The sequence below is a fragment of the Kogia breviceps genome, chromosome 4 (genome assembly GCF_026419965.1).
Source record: "Kogia breviceps isolate mKogBre1 chromosome 4, mKogBre1 haplotype 1, whole genome shotgun sequence".
Lineage (NCBI taxonomy): Eukaryota > Metazoa > Chordata > Mammalia > Artiodactyla > Physeteridae > Kogia > Kogia breviceps.
The window spans coordinates 43,562,804-43,584,042 of NC_081313.1; the positions used below are offsets into that span (position 1 = coordinate 43,562,804).

Genomic DNA, 21,239 nt, shown 5'->3' on the forward strand with positions numbered 1-21,239 from the left:
TGATGCTCGACATCAACATTAATTTGCAGTCGGGGAGAAATTTCACTAGTTGAAGTGTTCAGTAAGAGAAGAGATAAGCTAACTCGTCAAACCTGCCCCTCTGATAACAGGAATGCAATGGATTCCTGAATAACAATGTGTCATATCCTCTTCCTCTGAGTGCTCCTGTTCTTGCTTCTCTTTTTGACCTATTTCATAGGCCCTGAGCTACTCACCCATTAGGCCAGTATTCACAACAGTTACTCACAAACGCTGAGAAAAATTTTGCAGTATTAAGCAATATGTATGACTTAGATTTGTATTTATGGAGGTATAAATAAAACGTGTGAAGTATGTTGCTATTCCTTACATTGGCAACTGTATGGATGTTGAATGCTAGGATTGCAAATAGTTTTATCCTAATAAAATATTTGATGACATTTAATTAAATTTTCAAAGAGTTAAAGATTCAGCTTTATTTGAATAATTTTTATTTAAAATTTTGATATTCATCAAATTTGTAGTTTAAAATAGAATTTTGCCTTTTAATAATAACAAATAATTGGATTGTCTCAAGTGAGCAAATGCCAATTATGTGAAAATCCCAATTATAACAACATAATTAATAATTCTGTTGAAATAAAAGTAGGAAGTTAATGCATGTCTTTATTTTAGTCCTCATCCAAACACTCTCAGCCCATCAATGGAACACCAGATATAAATACAATTGTCTTTAATATTTTGTTGCCAGTCATATAAAAATCACAACTTCACATGTAACATTCAAATTTGTCTTTATATATATCCAGGTAGAAGCCTAGACTATATTTTATTTACTGTTGGCTTACAATTTGACTTTTAACTAATTTAAAATGTTGTATGGGGCCTTCACGTGTACTCACCCTGGCCCTCCAAATGTTAGGAATGGGCCCGAGCCAGGGGTAGTGGTGTCCGGACTTTGGGGGTGGGGTGGTTATAAGGAAGTGTTTTCAGAAGAAGAGGGCTCATGGGTGAAAGCATGGAGGAAAGAGAGCATGATCTGTTCCTAATCTGTGGCTGGAGCCCAGGCGCAGGACAGGGTGAGCTGCGTTGAGAACTGAACAGTCAGTGGTGGAGGCAGAGGAGCATGGCAGACTGGGAGTGTGATGAGGGCAGATGGTAGGTCTACTCTGACCTCTGTGACATCCCTTGGCCTTGCATGGTGCCCAGCACATAGGAGCTAATGCATTTAATACTCACTGAATGAATGAAAGAAGGAATTTGGACCCTATACTGTATGTAATGTAGAAACACTAAAGAGTTTTTGAGGAGATGGGACAGAATCAGAACCGTAGTTTGGAAAGATAGCTGACAATGGTGCCTGAAATGTGTTTGAAAGTTTAGCTGCTGGAAGAAGAAAGACTAATATACTTAGTTATATGTTACCAATTTATATCTATTGTGACTCTTTATTTCCTGAACAAACAAATGTGGATATTTAAAATTATACACTAATCTGGCCTAACCAGACATTTAATGGTCCATGAAACTCCTAAGTCTTAGGTACAACGGCTCTAGGGCTGTGCTGTCTGACAACACTGGCCACTATCTACATGTGCCCTTTTGAGCACCTGAAATGTGGCTCAAATGATGTTCAAGATGTTCTGAAGAGTAAAAAACACACCAGATTTCAAAGATCTAGTACAAAAAGAAATGGTAAAAGATCTCCTTAGTAATATTTTACAATGTTGATTACATATTGAAATAGTAATATTTTGGATATATTGTATAAAATAAAATATATTATTGAAATTAATTTCACTTGTTTCTTTTTAGTTTTTTTTAATGTGGCTACTAGAAAATTTTAAATTACACACGTGCCTTGCATTTGTAGCTTGCGTTATATTTTATCAGGCGGCACTGTGCTAGTGGATGCCAATTTTGTATACATCTTTAGCAGTTTGGACCCCAAAACAATGGAAATCGATTGCAAAGTGAAGGTGCAAATGTTGCAAAAGATGCAGAAGTTGACTAAGCCACTGGAAGTGGTACTAAACTTCCCCAGATTACATGTGAAGTCTTGTCAGCATAGGATTTATCAGAGTTGGATCAGTGGACCACAAAGGAAGAGAAAACCAACAAGGACACTGATTCAAAGAAAGAAATTGAATATTACAGGAGGACCTTGGGGAAACACAGGAAGTCTTCAAATATTTTTTTGCAAAAATGATAGTCATGATTAAGCTACAAAAGTTAAATGGAAAAAGAATATCTCATCATACATCAAAAAAAGAGCAAGCAACAGGGCTCATGCAAAGAATTAAAAGAATCAGTGCAGAGTTGTAAAGGTAAGCAGAATTTTGCTAACTGTGAGATAAATCAAATTTCATTCGTTGTAGTTGTATTTTTAAATATAAAAATCCCAATTCAACTGGCTTTCATTATTTACCAAAAAATTAGTTTCTGATTTTAAATACATGTAAATACATGCAAAATGTTTAGATGGCTGGTTAATAAAAAGGAATCTCATATATACGTATATATATATATATATATATATGTATATATAATATATTTTCTTTTAGCTTAAAACATAAATAAGAGGCTTTTGTTTTGTATAGTTGGGGAGTTTTAACCAGTATTTGGCTGTAGGGCCTTGGTCTTTTGAGTGTGGGTCCACTATTCAGAGCCCTATGTATCTTTCTCCCATATCTCACTGTCGACAACTTTCACTTTTAATCTCTTTCAAGCAAAGTGAAAACTGATAGATGCGTGCAAAGTCCTTACAGATTTGAATGCTTTTTTCCGCAATCTTTCACAATCATCATACCCACAACTAATGTGACAGAGATTCTTCTGTGTCTCACCTTCATTCATTCTTTCAAAGCATTTCACTTAGTTTTCATTGGAACAATTTTCATTTTGCACTTACATACTCATGTTTAATAGTATTTAATTAAATTCCATAAGGATAGTTATAACAGGTATAGTCAGATTTGGGAAAAAATATGATGGATTCTCTTGGGGTCCACAACTCACCTGGTGGGAGCAGAAGAGTGCAGGTGTCACGAGCATTCATTGTGCTGTGGCATCCTTCTGTCTGCTGCACACCACACCAGGAATGCCAGGTATCTGTTACTGGATGAGTCAGCTAAGTGGAGGCTTGTTAAGAAACTTTTTACTATAATGTCACCTACAGTGTACTTGTAGAGGGACAACTATCCCATAAATGACAAGATTTCCTGACTTAGGACATCTGGAAATACCTGGGAATTATGGTGTCTGGAAAGAGCACAGAGAAACCAAGTTCCAGCCTCAATTCTCCTGCAAGTATTCCATAATAATATTGATAACTCTGATAGGACACCAGCTTTTACTCTATTCTCAAGGTTATCTTCTTACTCTCTGTGTCTACCTAAGACATAGATCTCACAGAGGAGTGAAACCACACACACTGATGGATCTGAAATTCTATCAGAGTCAGCCTGATAAATACCCACTAATAAAAATATCTGCAGATGGGAATGTTTTATTTATTCACTTTTATAAATATGAAAAACAACCAACAATATCCCCAGAGAAGAAGAAAGCTTCTTGCATGTGCATAGTAGGTGTTTAATAAACACATGATGAATGATACATGGGCTGAAATATTTCTGCCAGTGCATATTAACTCCATTCATTCTAATATCAGTGATGTTTATGCACAATGAAGAAATGCACCAATATTAAACTGGATCCTCCAAATGAATGTGATGTAGGAAGTGAAGTGCGACTTAGGGATCCCCAGAAGCACCATGTGGAAGCAGTGATCTGTAAAGCGCTGGCGTAAAGGTTACCACAGCTGTCATGGCATAAATGAAATCACTGCAACATGTGTACCTGAGTGAGGATAGAAACAAAGAAAATGAAATCACTGCAACATTTGTATCTGAGTGAGGATAGAAATAAAGAGCTTGGAAATAGGAACCGGAATTTTCAGTGTACAAGCAACCCTGGAAGAGACACAAGTCTCCATTATGTCATTAAAGAAATCAAATTAAGGCAATTTGACATATGCCTTTTTGCAGTAATATAAAGCAGGCTCCTACAGCACCAAACTAGAACTAGAATCTTAACCACACTTAAGCTGCAAAAACTATTGTAGCAATTCCATGGGTTAAAATCTCTTCAAAAAGACTTTGTATCAACACATGGCAGAGGAAGAACACCCTTTTCAGTCAAGCATGTCCTTTGATTATTTTTCTACCTTAAAAAAATGTTTGTTGGTGTATAGATGCATGATGACAACATGCCTATTTACATAAAAGATTAAGGGGAAGGGCTTCCCTGGTGGCCCAGTGGTTAAGAATCCGCCTGCCAATGCAAGGGACACAGGCTCGAGCCCTGGTCCGGGAAGATCCCACATGCCGTGGAGCAACGAAGCCCGGGCGCCACAACTACTGAGCCTGCGCTCTAGAGACCGCGAGCCACAACTACTGAGCCCGAGTGCCACAACTACTGAAGCCCGTGCACCTAGAGCCCGTGCTCCGCAACAAGAGAAGCCGCCACAATGAGAAGCCCGCGCACTGCACCGAAGAGTAGCCCCCGCTCGCCACACTAGAGAAAGCCCGCTCGCAGCAACGAAGACCCAACACAGCCAGAAATAAATAAATAAAATTTAAAAAAAAGATTAAGGGGAAAATAACTCAAGGTACCAAAAGCTAGGTGAAAGACCAGCACTTACGGTTTCTCCATGGTGGTGTGATGGATGGAGGTCAGAGAACTGTGGCTAGTTGATAGTGTTGTATTTGGTGCTCCTCTCACTTGGTTCCATTTTCATCACTGTACAAATGAAGAGGCAAAAGTAAATGTTTTGCTGGAATCCCATCCCACTTTTCTACTCTGGCCAGACTTCAAAACTGGAACAATTTTGAAAAGCTGAAGGCGTCTACTTACTTTTCTCATTTACAGTTACCTAAATATGTGTGTGCAAATTTAAAGGTTTTCTGATCTAAATAGGAAAGAAAAAAGTTTATCCTTTCCAATGTAGGATTTGGTGGGTGTGGCAATCCGGGAAGACCTGGGAAATTACTACTGTTTTCTTTGGATGATACATTTGGCTACCGTTAAAAGAGTGTATAATTATAGCCTAAATGTAGACTTACACTTTTAACAGATTTATCTAAAGTTTCAAAATTTGTGCCATTGGATGTAATTATCTAAAACTATCTTATGGCAGATGTTGCAGTACTCAAAACACTGAGCTAATATGAAATCTGAACCAGCTTTAAAAATCCCTCGGATATCACCATCCTCCTCAGTTACCATTTATAGCCAGGAAGGAGGTTTTCATTTTATCTATTTCCAAAAAAAATCAAAGGAATTATTTCGTAGACAGTTTAGACTCCTGTCGAAATATATGAATACTGACAGGATAGCGCTCTCCTTTCTGTTCCTGAGGACCCCTCTGCCTTCCCCCCAGCCCAGCCCCCGCCTTAATTCCTGTTTCACAAAATAAATCTAGGGACTCTGCTCCCGGGTTGTGGGAGATTTCTCATCACAGACAAACCGGCTGGAGGAAGAGAAGGGGGGGGGGGGGAGAAATAAACGCGACACGGAAGCCTGAAAAAAAGGTCGAAAATAATTAACATGTAAATGGTGCTTTTTCCATTCCAAAGCACCTTATCGCCAGACGCCCCCAGGGACTGGAAGGGTTCGGAACTCCACGTTAGGCAGCTCCGGCACTGCAGGGGCGGGGGCCGAGGGAACCCGGACGGTGGCCCGACCCTGCTGGGAAAAGGGACGTGCAGCTAGAGGCATAGGATTCGGGGAAGGCCAGAACCTGGCCGAGGATGACAATGTCAAGCACTTCCTGGTTCCTTCCCCAAACGTGCTCTCTGTGGTCCTGTATATCGCTGCCTTCCCCAAAGACAGCGGAGGAAAAAAAAGAAATCTATAGAGATCTCCCGGACCCCCGCCACCCGCTCCTGTCTCCTCTAGCCGGGGGCGGCATAGACGGTGAGAAGGGTCTCAATCGGTGACTTCAGGTTTTGAACAAGATATTACAGGACACTTTTATTTGTAACATGATTTTGGGGGTAGGGGGGTGGGCAAAAGATGAGGAAAGCTTTTATAAAACTTGGTTTTTTTGGTGCGCGGCACGAGGGCCGCTGAACGTTGCGTTTCTTTCGCTTTGCAGCAGGCGACAACCCTGGGCGCCACCTGCGCGCCCCGTGCGGAGTGGAGGCGGGGTCGGGGGTGGGTTGGTCCGCGCCCGGGTTCCCCGACGCCCATTGCAACGGGCAATGCGAATGACAGACTGCAGACCCTCTCGCCTGCGTCCCCTTCAACGCCCCATACATCGAAGTTCGAGCTGCAGCTCCCGTGAGGCGAGCCCCTGCCGAGCCGGGCCGAGATTGCGGCGGAGAGGAAGAGGCGCTCCTCCGCCGAAGCTCCTCCTCTCGCCGGTGCAGCCCGAGACTACCTGGCGGCGGGTGCGGCGCGCAAACCGCAGCGCGCCCCAGCGGCGGCCACCTCGGAGCCCACCTTGCCGGCCAGCACGCGGGACGGAGCGCACCGCCGGCTCCCTACCAACCTGCGGCCGGCTGTCCTCCCTCCACCGAACCCCGAGCGCCCGCGCGTCAGTGCCTGCCGGGCGCCCAGAGGGCCGCGCTCACGCAGTTGGCGCAAGCGGCCTTACGCTAGAGGCGCAGCGCCCGCCCGTCCTCCCGCCCCCTGCACTCTCCCCGCCCCCTCCCTCCCTCGCAGGGGCCGAGCGAATGTAGCCCGCGAGAGAAAATGGCGGCGGCGGCGGGGAATCGCGCCTCGTCCTCGGGATTCCCGGGCGCCGGGGCGGCGAGCCCCGAAGCGGGCGGCGGTGGAGGGGCCCTCAAGGCGAGCAGCACGCCCGCGGCAGCCGCGGGGCTGCTGCGGGAGGCGGGCAGTGGGGGCCGCGAGCGGGCGGACTGGCGGCGGCGGCAGCTGCGCAAAGTGCGGAGTGTGGAGCTGGACCAGCTGCCCGAGCCGCCGCTTTTCCTCACCGCCTCGCCGCCGTCCTCCTCCACTTCCCCGTCGCCGGAGCCCGCGGACGCGGCCGCTGGCGGGAGCGGTTTCCAGCCTGTGGCGGTGCCGCCGCCCCACGGAGCCGCGAGCCGCAGCGGCGCCCACCCTGCAGAACCGGCGGCCGCACCGGACAGCGGCGCCCCGAGCCCCGCGGGGGCCGAGCCCGGGGAGAAGCGGACGCCCGCCGCCGAGCCGCCTCTTGCGGCGGCCCCAGCCGGGTGAGCAGCGCGGCCGGGGGCGCGGCGGGGACTTCGGGGGCGGGCGAGGGCAATGAATGAACCTCGGGCACCGCGCAGGGCGTCCCGGGGCTCCACGCAGCGAGGCTGCACGTCGCTCGCCGGGAGCCCTCGGGCACCCCCTTTGACCCTTCCGGCGTCGGGCGGCGCCCCGGACCTGGCCTGGGGTACGGGACAGGACGGGGGCCTGGGGCGGGGACATGCGGGAGAGTTTGTTATTGTTTGCAGACATGTGACAGGCGTGCGAGCCGCGCTGCGGGTACCGGTTGAGATAAGGTGTGGGGGCCCGGGCTGGCTTTTGGGGGCTCCCGGAATCGCATCTCTCCGAGGAGCCCCGGAGCGGGACCCTGGAGTTGCCCTCCGGGCCGGGCTGGGAGGCAGGCAGCCGTGCAGCGGCGGCGACCCCGGACGAGAGTCCTCGGGGGCACCGGGGTGAGGCCCGAGCCTGCGGGAGGGCGGTGTAGGTGGGCGGGGTAGGTGGGGAGCCCTGCCAGGGGTAGGGGGGCCGGAGCGTGGCGGAGAAAGCGACGGGGTCCCCGTGGCTGTGACAGGCAGAGTCTCTAGGCAGGTACCGGGGGCCGGGCCGGGACGAAGGCGGCGCGCCCGCGCGGCCTCAGGGGGCTTCGGGTGGACGGCTCCGTAACGCCTGTCAAAGCGGTGTGGGCTGACCGGGTGCAAATGCGCGGGGGCTTGCGGTCTTTTAGAGCGTGGGGTTTTCTGATTGCGTACCCCAGTGTCCTTGGGAATGAAGACTGCACCACTAAGACTTGAGTGACTTCTGTTTGGAGTTTGAATTTGGCCTTAGAGGTTTGCATTTGGCGAAGCGGTGTAAGAGCCAGGACCGGATGTGTCAGCCATTCAGTTTCAAAGCGGTGGTGACTGCTCCCCGCAGCCTCTCCGGCGTGGTTGGGAACCGCGGCGCGGGTGCGGTACTTCCTGCTCCGTGCAGCTGCGCGGGCCGCCGCCGACTGCCGGCTTCCAGGGGACACAGTGCTGTGGCTCCGGCTCCGATAGAACCGTACTGCCTGTGCGCTACGGTGTGTGTAAGGTAACTCAGACCAGCCGTTCCCGGCCTGATCCTTTTTGGCAACTGGAAATTCTTATGTTTAAGGAAATTCTTTTGAGTGTGACAGCCATCATCCTTGTTTTAAAAAGAATCTTACTAGTGTATGCAAAGCACAAGCTTGAGAGGTATTTTGAGTTGCTGGACATGTTTTTGTGATAGTCACCCGTTTCCCTATAGGGTTTCCTGACCTTTATTCTGAGTATTTTAAAGACTGCCTTAGGTTTGTTTCCCTTGTGAAACGAATTTGACAGTAGGACTCATTGGCTTTGGTTAATTATCTAAAATGATTTTGGGGGAACTTGATTGTTTGTTTAAAACCACAGTTCGTTGATTCCTTGGAAGTTGCCCCTTTCCCTCTCCCCGCCTCAACCTCCCCCCCAAAACAACTAAAAATATGGTCAGCACTGTGCCATGGCAATATTGTGAGGAAAGATTTGTGACTGTGGTAGTTTTCTGTGTGTTCTTGTCCGTGTAACTTAGTCTTAACAGGGTTATTCCTTTACACTACTGCTCCTGGGCAGATTAGGTTAAAACTTGACTAGAATAATTCGTTGTAGGCAATTGTTACTACAAGTGAGCTCCAGATAAAAATATTAAACCCAAAATTTCAGAGATTAATTTTGTCTGTTTTCATGAGACCAAATTTTTGGATACAGTAAACAGTTTAGCAAGTGTCAGCATTCTAGTCATCTTAATGAGCTATTGAATATAGCAGAAGAGGACCTACTGTAAAATTAACATATAGATGTTGTTTAGTGTTGTCTTCACACAAAATAAGAGGATGAAGATGTAATCAGATAGAATTCAGGGACTGAGTAATCCATGCTTAATTTTTGCATTTTGTAACCTAGGTTTCCCCCCCCCTCTTTGTTTAAGGGGTGGATAATAATTGCACAGTATATGAAATAATGGGCTAATCAGCATAATCATTTTTTAAAATGAATTTCACTAGCCAGAATGCTGTTTGTTCATCCCAAATCTTATACCTAAACATTTCATTTATAGTAAAATGTTGATTCCCTCTCCTCTTGAAATAGTGATTTTTTTTTTTTTTACAATTTCCTTGTTAATGGGGTTGAAATTCATTTGATTTTACTTGTATAAACACTTAGATTGTAAGCAGTTAGTAAAATCTCAATTGAACTTTACTTTTTTGACAGTAGTTACATTCATACTTTCAGGAGGAAAATCTAACATTGAGATTTTGAAATATTTTTGTTTCAGTGGTACTATAGGTCTGGAGACCCCTTCTGTTTAAAGACTTACAGTATTCTTTTCAAGAGAATTCTGTGAGTTTTTAAATTTAATAATTTCCTCTAGTTTTTGATCTTTGGATGTAGAAATTTAAATTGGAGAAAATACATTTTTGTAGTATAAATTATATAAAGAATAGTCATATTAAAACAGAAGATTTTAAGTACATCCCTCTTTTTCATTCAGGTTAGTAACTGAAATCAGTGGAAGTTTTTTGCCTGTAAGTGGCGCCCAAGGGTTTGGGATTTTTCCTTATATTACAGAATTAGGGGCTTTTTCTTCCTATTTACTGTCCTTGAAGAGAAATTACAGTGTTACTCTCCATTGAACAGGCTATTGTGAGTTTGGTAGATATAATTACTCCATTCTATTTTTGTAACTTAAAAAAACCCAACTATCAATTTGCTGGCCCCATGAAAGAACAAGATATGCTGTATTTGTTAATGTTAGTTTTTGTTTAAAACTAAAGCTATTTCATAGGCTGCTTTTATATCCTCATAGAGCCCTCAGCTTTCACTTCCTTTTAGAAGCTGCTAGACTATAAATATAATTTAGTGAGTTTTTACTAGAGGAGGTATAGAACATTATTACCCAAAAATAAGTTTTTAAAAAAGTTAAGTTGGTGATTTTATAAAACAATAGAGGTAGTTACATAAGTTAGTCTTAACATGAATTTGTAAGTTTTGTAGTTATGAATTGTCTCCAAGTTCTGTTTTAAATTAGGTAAGGAAATTAATGCATTCTTCAAAGACTAACCTTATTAAATATAATTCTGAAAAAGAAATATCAGAACTAGAATTGTTGCCAACATTCGTTGTCTTTTCATATCTGATTTTGGCAAGGGTGACTGGTTAACCAACATTCCTTAATATATTATCCCCAATACACTATAATAACTCCATTTTGTTAGATACAAAAACCAGGAAGTAGCTCTGTTCATTTATATTCTTTCACATCTCCTGTAGCACATCAAGCATATGTTGCATGTTTTAGAAATGGTCGCGGACTTATTGACATAAAGATCCCAAAATATGGAATGAAAGGAGTGTTCTTTGCTTTCAACAAGAACAGAAGAACCAGCTACAGCTTGCCTAGGCTGTCTGCTGATCAGCCCTTGACAGTTGCTGTGAGCATTCCAGAAGAAGAAATGATGGGGTGGCAAGGCAGTTAGTGGGGAGTAGATTCCCCTGAGGAAAAATGTAGGGCATTCAGAAGTGCTCTGAGTTAGAAGGTACAACTTTTGCATTTTATACCCAATTTTCTTGGGTTGAGAGTTATTTCTTTATGAAGAAGGCAATAGGAGAACGTGGCATGGAAAAGTAATAGTCTCCAGAGGCTACTTAAGAGCTGCAGTATATTGCACTTCTAACCTTGAAATGCCTTGCTATATCAGATATACCAAGTATATTCCTTAGACTTGGTTGTTTTCCTCAGTCTTGGCCTCCTTTTATATCCTAAGTCAAAAATTAGAGCTACTTTAAAATGTAAACGGGTAAAAGATTAATGTGAGGAAATGTGCAGTATTAGGAATCAACCCAAGTTGTTTTTAAGAAATAATTTAAGAACATTTTTAAACGCGTAAGAAATAATCAGGAACAGAATTAAATGTTCATTTACAAATGCTCATTGCAAAGCAGTGAGATGAGTGGGGTGTTCTTATTGCAAGAATATAAGAGGTTTTTTTGCTGTGGCTAAACATGTTCATTGAGCATAAAGATGTGTTTAGATACCTTTTATATAGTCATTTTTCTTGCCTTCTGTGTGTCAGGCAAGTTATATATATTATCTCATTTCATCATCGCTGCAGCCTTCCAGTGCATTGTAATTTCTGTTTTCAAGAGGTGGAAACTCATGTGCAATGCTAAAGTCCCATTATCACACAACTAGAAGACAGGCTAGGATTCAAACCCAAGTTAGTCCCACTCCACAGTCCATTTCTTTTCACCACTCTCTGCTAATGATTTTAACTAATGATTAGGAAGGCGAAAGTTGTTCTTCAAGAGTCAATAAGCGATTGACAGGTTTCTACCCAGTGCCATTGCCAATACATTTGTCTCCTGATGTGTATATAATGCATAGCTTTCTTTAACCTGGCCTCATCCATGTAACACAAGTAAGCTGTGCTTAGATCACCTTATCATGTTAGGCAGGGAGAATAATTGATTAGTGTTGAGTGTTTTTTAGGTTTCTTGATTTGTGCTCTTTACATCGTAAGTGGAAGGAAATAAGCTGAAATAATATCACATATTTATTTTTAATCATCACACATGGAGAGAAACTGTTCCAGTATAGCTAGACCCTATCCCTTTGTACTTGTTCTAGATTTCATGCATCCAACATTTATGAACCTCTGCAAGGTGATGTTCTGGGTGGTAGAGAAAAATATCATCGATGCACAGCCTCTGTTTCTGTTGGCAGATTGTAGTATGAACATGTTTCACACTACCATGTTAAGCGTTTGTAATACAGATAGGAATAGAGAGGGGCATCCAGATTAAAGAGTAGTGCTATGAGTCTCCCCCACGACATTCCACGCTGTATTTCTGCAGTGAATACAGTAGTACCTCGCTAACTTTCTGAGGAATTAATTGACCTTCTAGGTTTGTAGTTAAGGGTGGTAGCTTTGTTCTGCTTTCTGCTTGTACATTTGGTCTGCTAGTTTTTGCTCTTTCCCTTTGGTCTCTTTACCTTTTCTTAGGACACATATATGCTGTAGCTTTTCCATTTCCACAGCAATGGCAAAAGGAATTTAGATACAGATTAGTTTCATGCTGTTTCTGCCTACTCTTAAGAGGTATATGTATGGAACTGCAAGTTCAGACATGATTTTTTTTCTTTCTTGAAAGAGAAAATTAAAATGAGGGTATAGGAGCAAGAAACCGAGTATCTAGCAATGCTGGCTTTAAAATTCAGACTTTATTATTAGTAACAGCAACTCTGCTAGTTAAGAAAACAACTTTGGGAAATGTAAAATATGCTCTAGGATGTAAGATAATCAAGAAGATATCCTTGTCTTCATTTACGCGATGACATATCATGGTTGGTTTAGGTATGTTTGGTATGGAGAGGAGCTCTGTACTGTTAGTGATTGAGTCCTTTGAAATACTAGTCTGGTTAGTTTTGGTTAATAGATTGAGATGTTGTAGAGTGCCAAGAACTGTTCAAGTTCTTAAGACCCACCAAGCGTGTATTTCTGTAAGTACAGTCTGTCACCTGGGAATTATTAATGAGACAGTCAGACTTCTTAAAGACTGGAGGAAGTGCCTGGAGCTCACACAGTGCTGTAGTTAGTGTGTTTATTAAGTTGATCACATGTAAGCATGATGATGATGAGTATATGTGGAGTAAGGAGAGGGTAGATACTGGGCGGTGGGTGGAGGTTGTACTCTTGACAGATAAGATGTGATTATTAACTTTCTTTATTGCTAAGTAGCCATTTGACTGATATAGCATCAAATAATCTTCAAACTGGTCTTACAGCATTCTGAATACTAAATATCAACTGCTAACAGACAGGGAACTTTGTCTTATTCTTTGTCATTGTTCAGCACCTAGGCTAATGTCTAGCACCCATGAATATAGGATGCACATGAGTGTTAGGATGAATTCATTTTCCCAAAGTGGTTATTTTTAAATAAGTGTATAAGAAGATACACTAACTCATGACTTACTGTGATGTGATTTTAATCATAATCTAGCTTGAGGCAAGTTTTGAAGGCAGGAACTATTTCTTACGAGTTTTTGTGCATTGCTTGACGTTTTGTAGCAGTAGTTGGTATTTAGCAAGCAATAGTTAATAATAATGACCAATTTAATATAATGTAAACCAAACAGTAATTAGTTTAATAACTAAGTGTAGTTACAAAATAATTGGAGCCATGTATAAACTGTCAAATATTGAGAAAATTGAGTTTTTGGTATTTGAGTGTCTAGTTATTTGGGCTGATAGGTAAGCCCTCCTGATTTTCTTCTTAACCCTGTGGCAACCCTTCCTGAATGGCTCCTCCTCATCTTCTTGAACATTAATATTAGAACATACTCAGGCCCAGGCCTTCTGTCATTCCCTCTCTTCCAACCCCCATCCCAGGCTCATTAATGCATTTAGATCAATTTTTGGCCATTCATGAATGATTGCAGAGTTTATTTTCCTAGCCATGATCTCTCCTAAATGCCACACCTGTCTACATGACACGTCCGTACTCAGATATCTAAAACCAAATTTAGGATTTTCCCTGTACCTTGCCCTACTAACACATTCCCTGCTCATGAAATGGCAGAACCAGAACCTAGGAGTTGTCCTTGACAACTCCTAGTCTTCAGGTGATTTCATCTATTATCACACCCCTAGTCCAAGCTTCCATGATCTCTTATTTGGATTAATGTAATAGTAAGTAGCCTTCTAACTTGATCACTCTCTCCTACTTTCTCCCTTCCAGTTGGTTCTCCATATTATGTGGCCAGAGTGATCATTTTACAATGTAAATCTTATTATAACAATTTTCCTCTAGAAAAGTAAATTAAATTGAATTTTAAAACTTTCAAACGCTTTTCATTTGGATAAAGACCGCAGAATCCTTAACATGCCCCACAGAGTCCCTGCCTGGTTTAGCCCCTGCCTGCCTCTCCAGGCCCATCTCTGATCATGCTCGCCCTTGTTTCTGCAGGATTGCCTTCACTTCCTCAGACTCAGCACACCACCTCCTGCCGTAGGGCCTTTGCGTGCACCGCATACGCCCTCTGCCAGGAGTACTTTCCTCAGTCCCGAGTCAGCTCCTCAGTGTTCAGATCTTAGCTCACTGATGCTTCCTCAGGGAAGCCTTCCTTCCCTGATGTCCCAGACTGGCTTTGTAGCTCAGTGTCCCTACTGTCAGTGTTGTGATTTTATATTTGTTATGTCATGTGGTGAATGGCTGCCTTCCCTGGAAGACTGTAAAACCTGAGTGGGCAGAGCCTGTGGCTGGGTAGCAACCCAGCACCTAGCAAAATGCCTGGCACAGAGGAGACCCTCGATAAATATTTGTTGAATAAATGGATGAGGGTAATAATGACACAGCAAGTTCAACCTAGTGGATTATCTGTTCTTCCCCTTTGTCAGATGTAGTCTGGGACCTAGCTAAGACGGGGTTAAATGGCAAAAGCCTTGTCGGTTTGTGATAGATTCATTAGGCCGTATCTGGACTATTAAACACACCAAGTGCCTCAGGTGAAGTAGGACAGCTTAATGTGGTACAGAGGAAAGAGCGATATTGCATGATTATATGCCGTAGGAAGAAGTGTTTGCTATGTGTATTTAGTTTTCCTGCTCTTACCAGGAAGTTGAGAGAGAGAGAGTATGTGTGTGGGCTCATGTGTGTGTGCATATATATGAATAAATATACACCTGAAGGTGTTATGCATTAATATAATGATTCCTTCTTCCGAGTTTTCAGTGTTAATCTAAACTTAGGGTACCACTTCTAGGATTTTTGTCCCAATAACCCTGCTTCATCCAAAATTTAATTTGTTATTGATAATAATTCAACTTGGGATAAATAGTTCACATTTGCATTAAAGAAGAGGTTTGCTAGACAAGTACTATATGAGATTTCAGGAGCCAAGAACCCACGTAACAGAAAACGATTTACCGGTGGTAACTAAACCTGGCAGCCTCCCTTATCTAGAACATGGTTTAGCACTAAGAAGTAAGTAAAAAAGGCTCTGAGCTGCCAAAGGGCCTGTAACAAAATCTGCGCTTTGAAGTTCTTTGATTTTACACTTAGAAGAGTTCCAAGGGCATTCACTCAGAATTCGCTGACATTTATTTAAGTTATTATTCTTGCAGTCTTGTCCATTTGGTGTCCCTAACATGCAGCAATTAAAAGCAGCCAATTAGAAGACAAGTAGTGTGAGCAAGAGACAGGTTCCCTGAAGGCAGCATATAAGCAAAGACCTGACAGGTGAGGAGGAGAGAGAAGGGAGGAGAAAGGGAGAGATAAGAGGACATTAAAACATTGCAGTTGGGGCCACCTGGTGTTGGAACATTAGGTTCCACATACCTGGATTGCCTCTAAGATTATACATTTATTAAATCACAGCACTTTCCAACATTACTTTTTGGGCATCAGCTTCCTTATTTGTAAAATGAGAGTGATCAAGGTTATATGATTGGTTTTGTTTTTTGTAATGATGATTACTGTGGCCTCATTATTGCAAGGTTGTTGTGTTTATAGTTGTAGAAAGTATTTTGATCCTGAGTGGTAAACATCTAAATTATCTGGAAGGGGTGGTCCTGTAGCCTTGATGATGCTGAATAAATACAGTGCTGTTTGGAATTACATAAAATTGGATGCTACTCATTACAAATGTCTTGTGGATTGGCTTTGTGGGAAAATCGTTTTGCTTTATTTGTTGGCCTGAGTCATTTTATATCCTGCAATTTAAAAAAAAATGCTTGATAGTTAATCACCACCACCAGTATGTACTGCCCTTTCTCCTAGCTAGACTTTGAGAAGTCAGGCAGTAAGAGCCAGCTTTGCAATGTTGACCAAGTTATTTAATTACTGCAAGGACTTTGGTTTAATAAGATGGCTACTTGTGAAAGGATTCTTGATGTTCACATGCTCTTAAGATGCTTAGTGTTTTGAAAAAGACATTTCACAATTCTTTTTTTCTCTTTCAAAATAATTAATTGGCTCTACCTGTTATTTATTGTCTGGATTTTGTTGGTATTCTTAAATTCTTCTTGGGTAATAAATCAAATTATTTTCACTGAACCTTAGATTTTAAAAAAGATGTGACATATTAATGTAGATATTAATATTCCTGGAGAAGGTTTAGTATCTTAATATAAATTTATTTTGAATTTTGAAAATATATTTCAGTTATTCTGGTACACTGGCACCTCCACATTGTTATACAAGGTCCTTATGATTTCTCTGGGATTCAGAATTTATAGAATTAAACTTCATTAATAAAATGATTAGACAGTCCTTTTGAAAGCAACAGAAAAATTTATTTTTTTAATTTATCTTTTAACAAAAGAACAGTATTATGTAGACTGCTATACAGTTTGCTTTTTTCTTAATAGTATTTTGTTCGTTATCTTAATGATGAACGTAGAGCTGTCATCTTCCATGACTGCATAGCATTCTATCATTTGGCTGTCTCATTAACCAGTTTCCTATTTTTAGACATTTATATTGTTTTGTTGTTATATCAAGCTGTAGTGACTACCATTGTACCTACATTTTCATATGTTTGTGCATTTGGTTTTGTAAAATAAATATTCAGAAGTGAAATTGCTGAGTCAAAGGACATGTATATTTAAAAATTTTATCATATAGTCAATGCCCCATAAAACACTGTGCCAGTTTACATTTTTCTCATGGTGAGAGTTGTGCATTGCCCCACATTCTTGCTAGTGTTGGCTATTATCAGTCTTTCATTTTTGCCTATGTGGTGGATGAAAGATGTTTTCTTGTTTTAATTTGCATTTCTTAGCTTTTTAGCATCATAGTACAACTTGTGTTTATTAACAATTTCCTGCTTCTTTTGTGTATTTCCTTTCACACATGGGAGAATTGTTTGTTTTTTCTTATTGATTTTTAAGCATCCTTTGTATATTAGAATATTAGCTCTGACATTTATTGGAATTGTTTTCTTCTACTTCTGTGTTACCAATTTCAATTATAGTATTTTTCCATAAAGAAGCTTTAAATAGTCCTTCAAATTTCAATCCCTTCCTTCCTTCCTCCCTCCCCCTCCTCTCCTCCCTCCCCCTCCTCTCCTCCCTCCCCCCTCCTCTCTTCCCTCCCCCCTCCTCTCTTCCCTCCCCCCTCCTCTCCTCCCTCCTTCCTCCTCTCCTTCCTCCTCTCCTCCCTCCCTCCCTCCCTCCCTCCCTTGCCTTCTAGAGAGGGTAGGCTGTGTAGTGGTTCAGAGTACAGATGCCTGAGTTCTAGTCAGAGTTTCACCACTATCAAGTAGTGTACCTGGGAAGTTACTTAACTTCTTTGCACTTAAGTTTCCTCAACTATAAAATGAAGATTCTTCAGAGTTGTTGTGAGGACAAAGTGTTTGTATAGTTCTTAAAACAGTGCTTGGTGCATGGCAAACACTATATAGGTAATAGCTATTATTATTCCCTACTGCAAGATTATAAAAATCCACCAATCTTTCCTAATACTATTTTTCTAGGTTTTAAAAAAAAATTCTGATCTGTATGAAGTTTAAGGGGTGACACAGGTCCCTAACTTTATTTTCTCCAAATGATTGGCTAGGTGTCCCAGCACTGCTTATTGATTAAAAGTTTCCCCTTTATCATATACTAAAGTTTCAAATATTTTGAAGTTCCCAAATACATTTCTTTAGTTTAGATCTTATTCTTGCACCAAGGGCCTAAATTCCTATATAACCACATTTCAGGTTTTTACGAAGATTCTAAAAGAATGTCATTGACTAGAGAGAAGAAGATCTATCAGAAGACTATTAGCTGTATCTTTGCTGAATCGTTTTTATTAATATTTTGGTGCCTAAAATATCTTGGCTTCAATGACAGAGCCTCTGGGATAGCTTCACCAGGAGGTACAGCTCTGCCAGGCCCTGCAGCCGGCGCATGTCCGAATTGAATCCCTGTCTTCCGCAGCCTCTCTGTCTTCCCCTTCAGATCTCCTGGTCCTTTGGGGTGCTGTTGGTAATCCGTATCACCATCTCCCTTATCGCCGTGCTCTTGCTCCTCTGGCTTTCTCACCCTCAGCTTCCAGTCAGTGTCCAGTTCTATTGTTGCCAGTTGTCTGCTAGCCCCAGAATCCGCCCACGCGGCTGCTAATCCAGGGTCAGGCCTCTGTCACCTCCTCCCAGTTCTTGCAAACCTTCTTCCTAACCAGCCTCTGGCTTTTAGACATGTTCTCCTCAGTCATTTCTCTACACTGCAGTTAGAGTGAGGCTTTGATGATGCAAGTCTGATCTTGACACATCAGTAGACAAAAATCTAATCTAGTCTTCTCATTTTAAAAATGAGGAAACTGAAACACAGGCTTAAACAGCTCAGATAGCTAATCAGTGGTAAAGCTGGGAAATCCCAAGTCTGTCAAAAATAATTGGTACTTTTTCTGGCATTCAAAAATAATTTCTTTTCAAATATATGCATAATAGATTTTGCACCTTGTGAGTGGTGGATAATTTATGTGATTTGAATTGCTGGTGTTCAGCATGCCTTCTACACACAGACTGAGGCCAGGAGAATGATGAAATGCTGTAGAATGAACTCCTGCTTACAGTATACTATACAGTTCAAAAGATGCTTTTGTATTTGCTGCCACCTAATTGAAATATACAGGTTATTATAATCTTTCAGCCTGAAAATCAAGCAGTATCACCCAACTTAGATACTGTTAGTAACTTGTGTCATTAGTGTCTTAATAAATCTTAAAATCTACAATTGTTTGTTTTAAGATACTTATTCATGTAAAGGAAATGGAACAATTCAATTCCCCAACTTTATTCTGTGTTGATATTGTGTTCCACACTTTCGAATGGCTGTGTTCTATCTTTAGATAAATGAATTCAGAGGAAAAAAACCCCAACTTTTCTTCATCCTGAGAATAGAGTCCAGACTCCTTAATGTAGTTGGGAAGCTCTGGTAATTGGCTCTGCTCCCCTCTCACCTCCCCCTTCAGAACACCCTGCTCCAGTCATTCAGTGCTATGTTCACATTTTTGTTTCCCCGGCTAACTCTTCTTTTCTCTCAATGTGCTAAATGTTGTTTCTTCTGTCTGGAACACTCATTTTGTCTCCGCTGTGAGATACTTTTTAATATGTTTTTATTCCCTTTGCAGTGAAGAATTATTGGTATCCTACTAAATATAAATGTGTCTATTTACAGAAGTCAGTAGTGTATTGTGAATTTTGCCGAACTCTTTGATTTAAAGTTCCTTGGTATCTGAGTTAGATTTGCCACTTTTAAAACTTTTTAGTTTTTCCTGTCATTGCATACATAGTCATGTCTGACTGAACAAGTGTTTATGAAAAGTTCTTTTTAAATTATACATTATTGTAAAGTGAATCAGATTTTTCTGTTAATTTGTGTTAAAATTTCAGAGGTACAGTCTCAGGAAAATATTTTGGTGCCAAGCAGTGTACAGTCAGCCCTCCATATCTGAGGTTGCAGAACTCGCAGGTAACGAGAGCCGACTGTACTAAACAGTTTTTAAAGTATAAGGGGTTGAGCATCTGTGGATTTTGGTATCAGCAGGGGGTCCTGGAACCAGTGTCCCCGTGGCTACTGGGGGACGACTGTATTGCTGTCATCCAGAATGATCCAAGACCACCTCAAGTCAGAGAACAAATACGCTCAAATGCTTCAAGCACAGAGCTTGATTGTGGCCTAGGCACATCCATCACAAGGTTTATATCAGCTGCCCAGCCTCCATGGGCAAGGTGCCGGGGAGCTGATAGGTTATAGGAAAACAAGCACATCAGATGTAGGGTCATTCCAAATCTTTTGTCTGGTCTGTGGGTGCTCTTTCTAGAAAAACGAAAGAGCAGAGTAGTAAACATGCCAGGATGAATGCCCATGGTCAGTGCTGTCATCGCTCCTGACACGGGCAGGGTCATGCCTTCATGAACACTCTTGGAGTGACGGCTATGAGCCCGGCACCAAGGCACTGGGGACCCAGCAGTGGGTAAGCCCATGAAGGAGTTTAACAAGGTAACAGACTGCCTGGTGACAAGGGTGGTGCTGACCTCAGTCAGCTGGGAATGAAGAGGCTATAGGGAGGGTTTTCTGGGAAATGGGAGGTCCACCAAGTCGTGAAGAATGCCGAGGAGTTAAACAAGTGAAAGGGACTAGGAGGGAGACTGTGGCCTGCGGGTGGGGTTGTGTGGAGAATACACGCAGGCCCGGAAGTCCATGGTAGGCTTGTGCGCTGATATGGAGAACTGTGAGTATAGTTCAGGTGGCCCTGTCTGGGTGGGAGCAGGGTGCAGACAAGGCTCAGCAGCCAAGCCTGGGACAAGGTTCCTGGCTCTGGCCAGAGAACCGTGCGGAGCTCCCTGCCTCCTTGTTGCTGCCACTGGGCAATCCTTAGATCGCCATGCTTGGGACAAAATGAAAAGCCTTTGTAGTTTGGTAAGTAACTACAGTGCCCTAGGAAGTCGGTCAGGAGGCCCAAAGGGGGAGTTACATCAAAGCTGGTGCAAGACAGTCCGAGTCTGAGATCACAGTCTGGGGAGCTGTATGGCTCTTGCATTTCCAATAGCTTCCCATAGTTTCAGAGGCTCACAGATTGGGAAATGTAATCAGGCAAGTGAATTCCATCCACTCTGGTCATGAATGTGGTTTTGGGACTGCACGATTACATTTCAGGGGCAGCACCGGGTAGTGATGGGGATGCTGGACCCGAGGAGTCTGATCCCCTTAGTCACTCACTGTCGCTGGACTCCAAAGAAGTCACTTAACTTCTCTGAACCTCAGATTTCTCATCTTGAAAGTGGGATGAGTTGGGCTGATTAGACAGGATAATGAAGTGCGGTTCTTAACCCAGAAAAGCACTCAGTAAAAATTAACTGTCTGTAATACAGCTGCAAGTAACTATGAAGACTCACTGCTTAAACGTTGACTGTACAGATGAGGATGAGGTAAAGAGACTCACGGTTCCCTTACTAGTTACCATTAATTTAACAAAGGCAGTTTGTATAGATTATGC

At 42.4% G+C, this 21,239-nt stretch overlaps 1 protein-coding gene and 1 long non-coding RNA gene across 4 annotated transcripts in view; one reads left to right on the top strand and one right to left on the bottom strand.

The window, feature by feature from the left end:
• The window catches only part of LOC136793998 (uncharacterized), a 73,937-nt gene extending 67,286 nt beyond the window's left edge, over window positions 1-6,651 (bottom strand). For 2 of the 3 annotated variants that reach the window (XR_010840143.1, XR_010840142.1), the window contains exons 1-2: window positions 6,536-6,651; window positions 4,685-4,782 (exon numbers count right to left, since the gene is read on the bottom strand). This is a non-coding gene — a long non-coding RNA (uncharacterized lncRNA). Of the gene's footprint in view, window positions 1-4,684; window positions 4,783-5,621; window positions 5,722-6,535 lie in introns of those variants that run through there. The other variant, XR_010840144.1, reaches the window with a different exon arrangement.
• The window catches only part of MAP3K1 (mitogen-activated protein kinase kinase kinase 1), a 77,612-nt gene continuing 62,972 nt past the window's right edge, over window positions 6,600-21,239 (top strand). Inside the window, exon 1 of the mRNA XM_059061111.2 lies at window positions 6,600-7,220. Coding sequence (XP_058917094.1) covers window positions 6,739-7,220 — 482 coding nt within the window. The 5' untranslated portion in view covers window positions 6,600-6,738. The remainder of the gene's footprint in view (window positions 7,221-21,239) is intronic.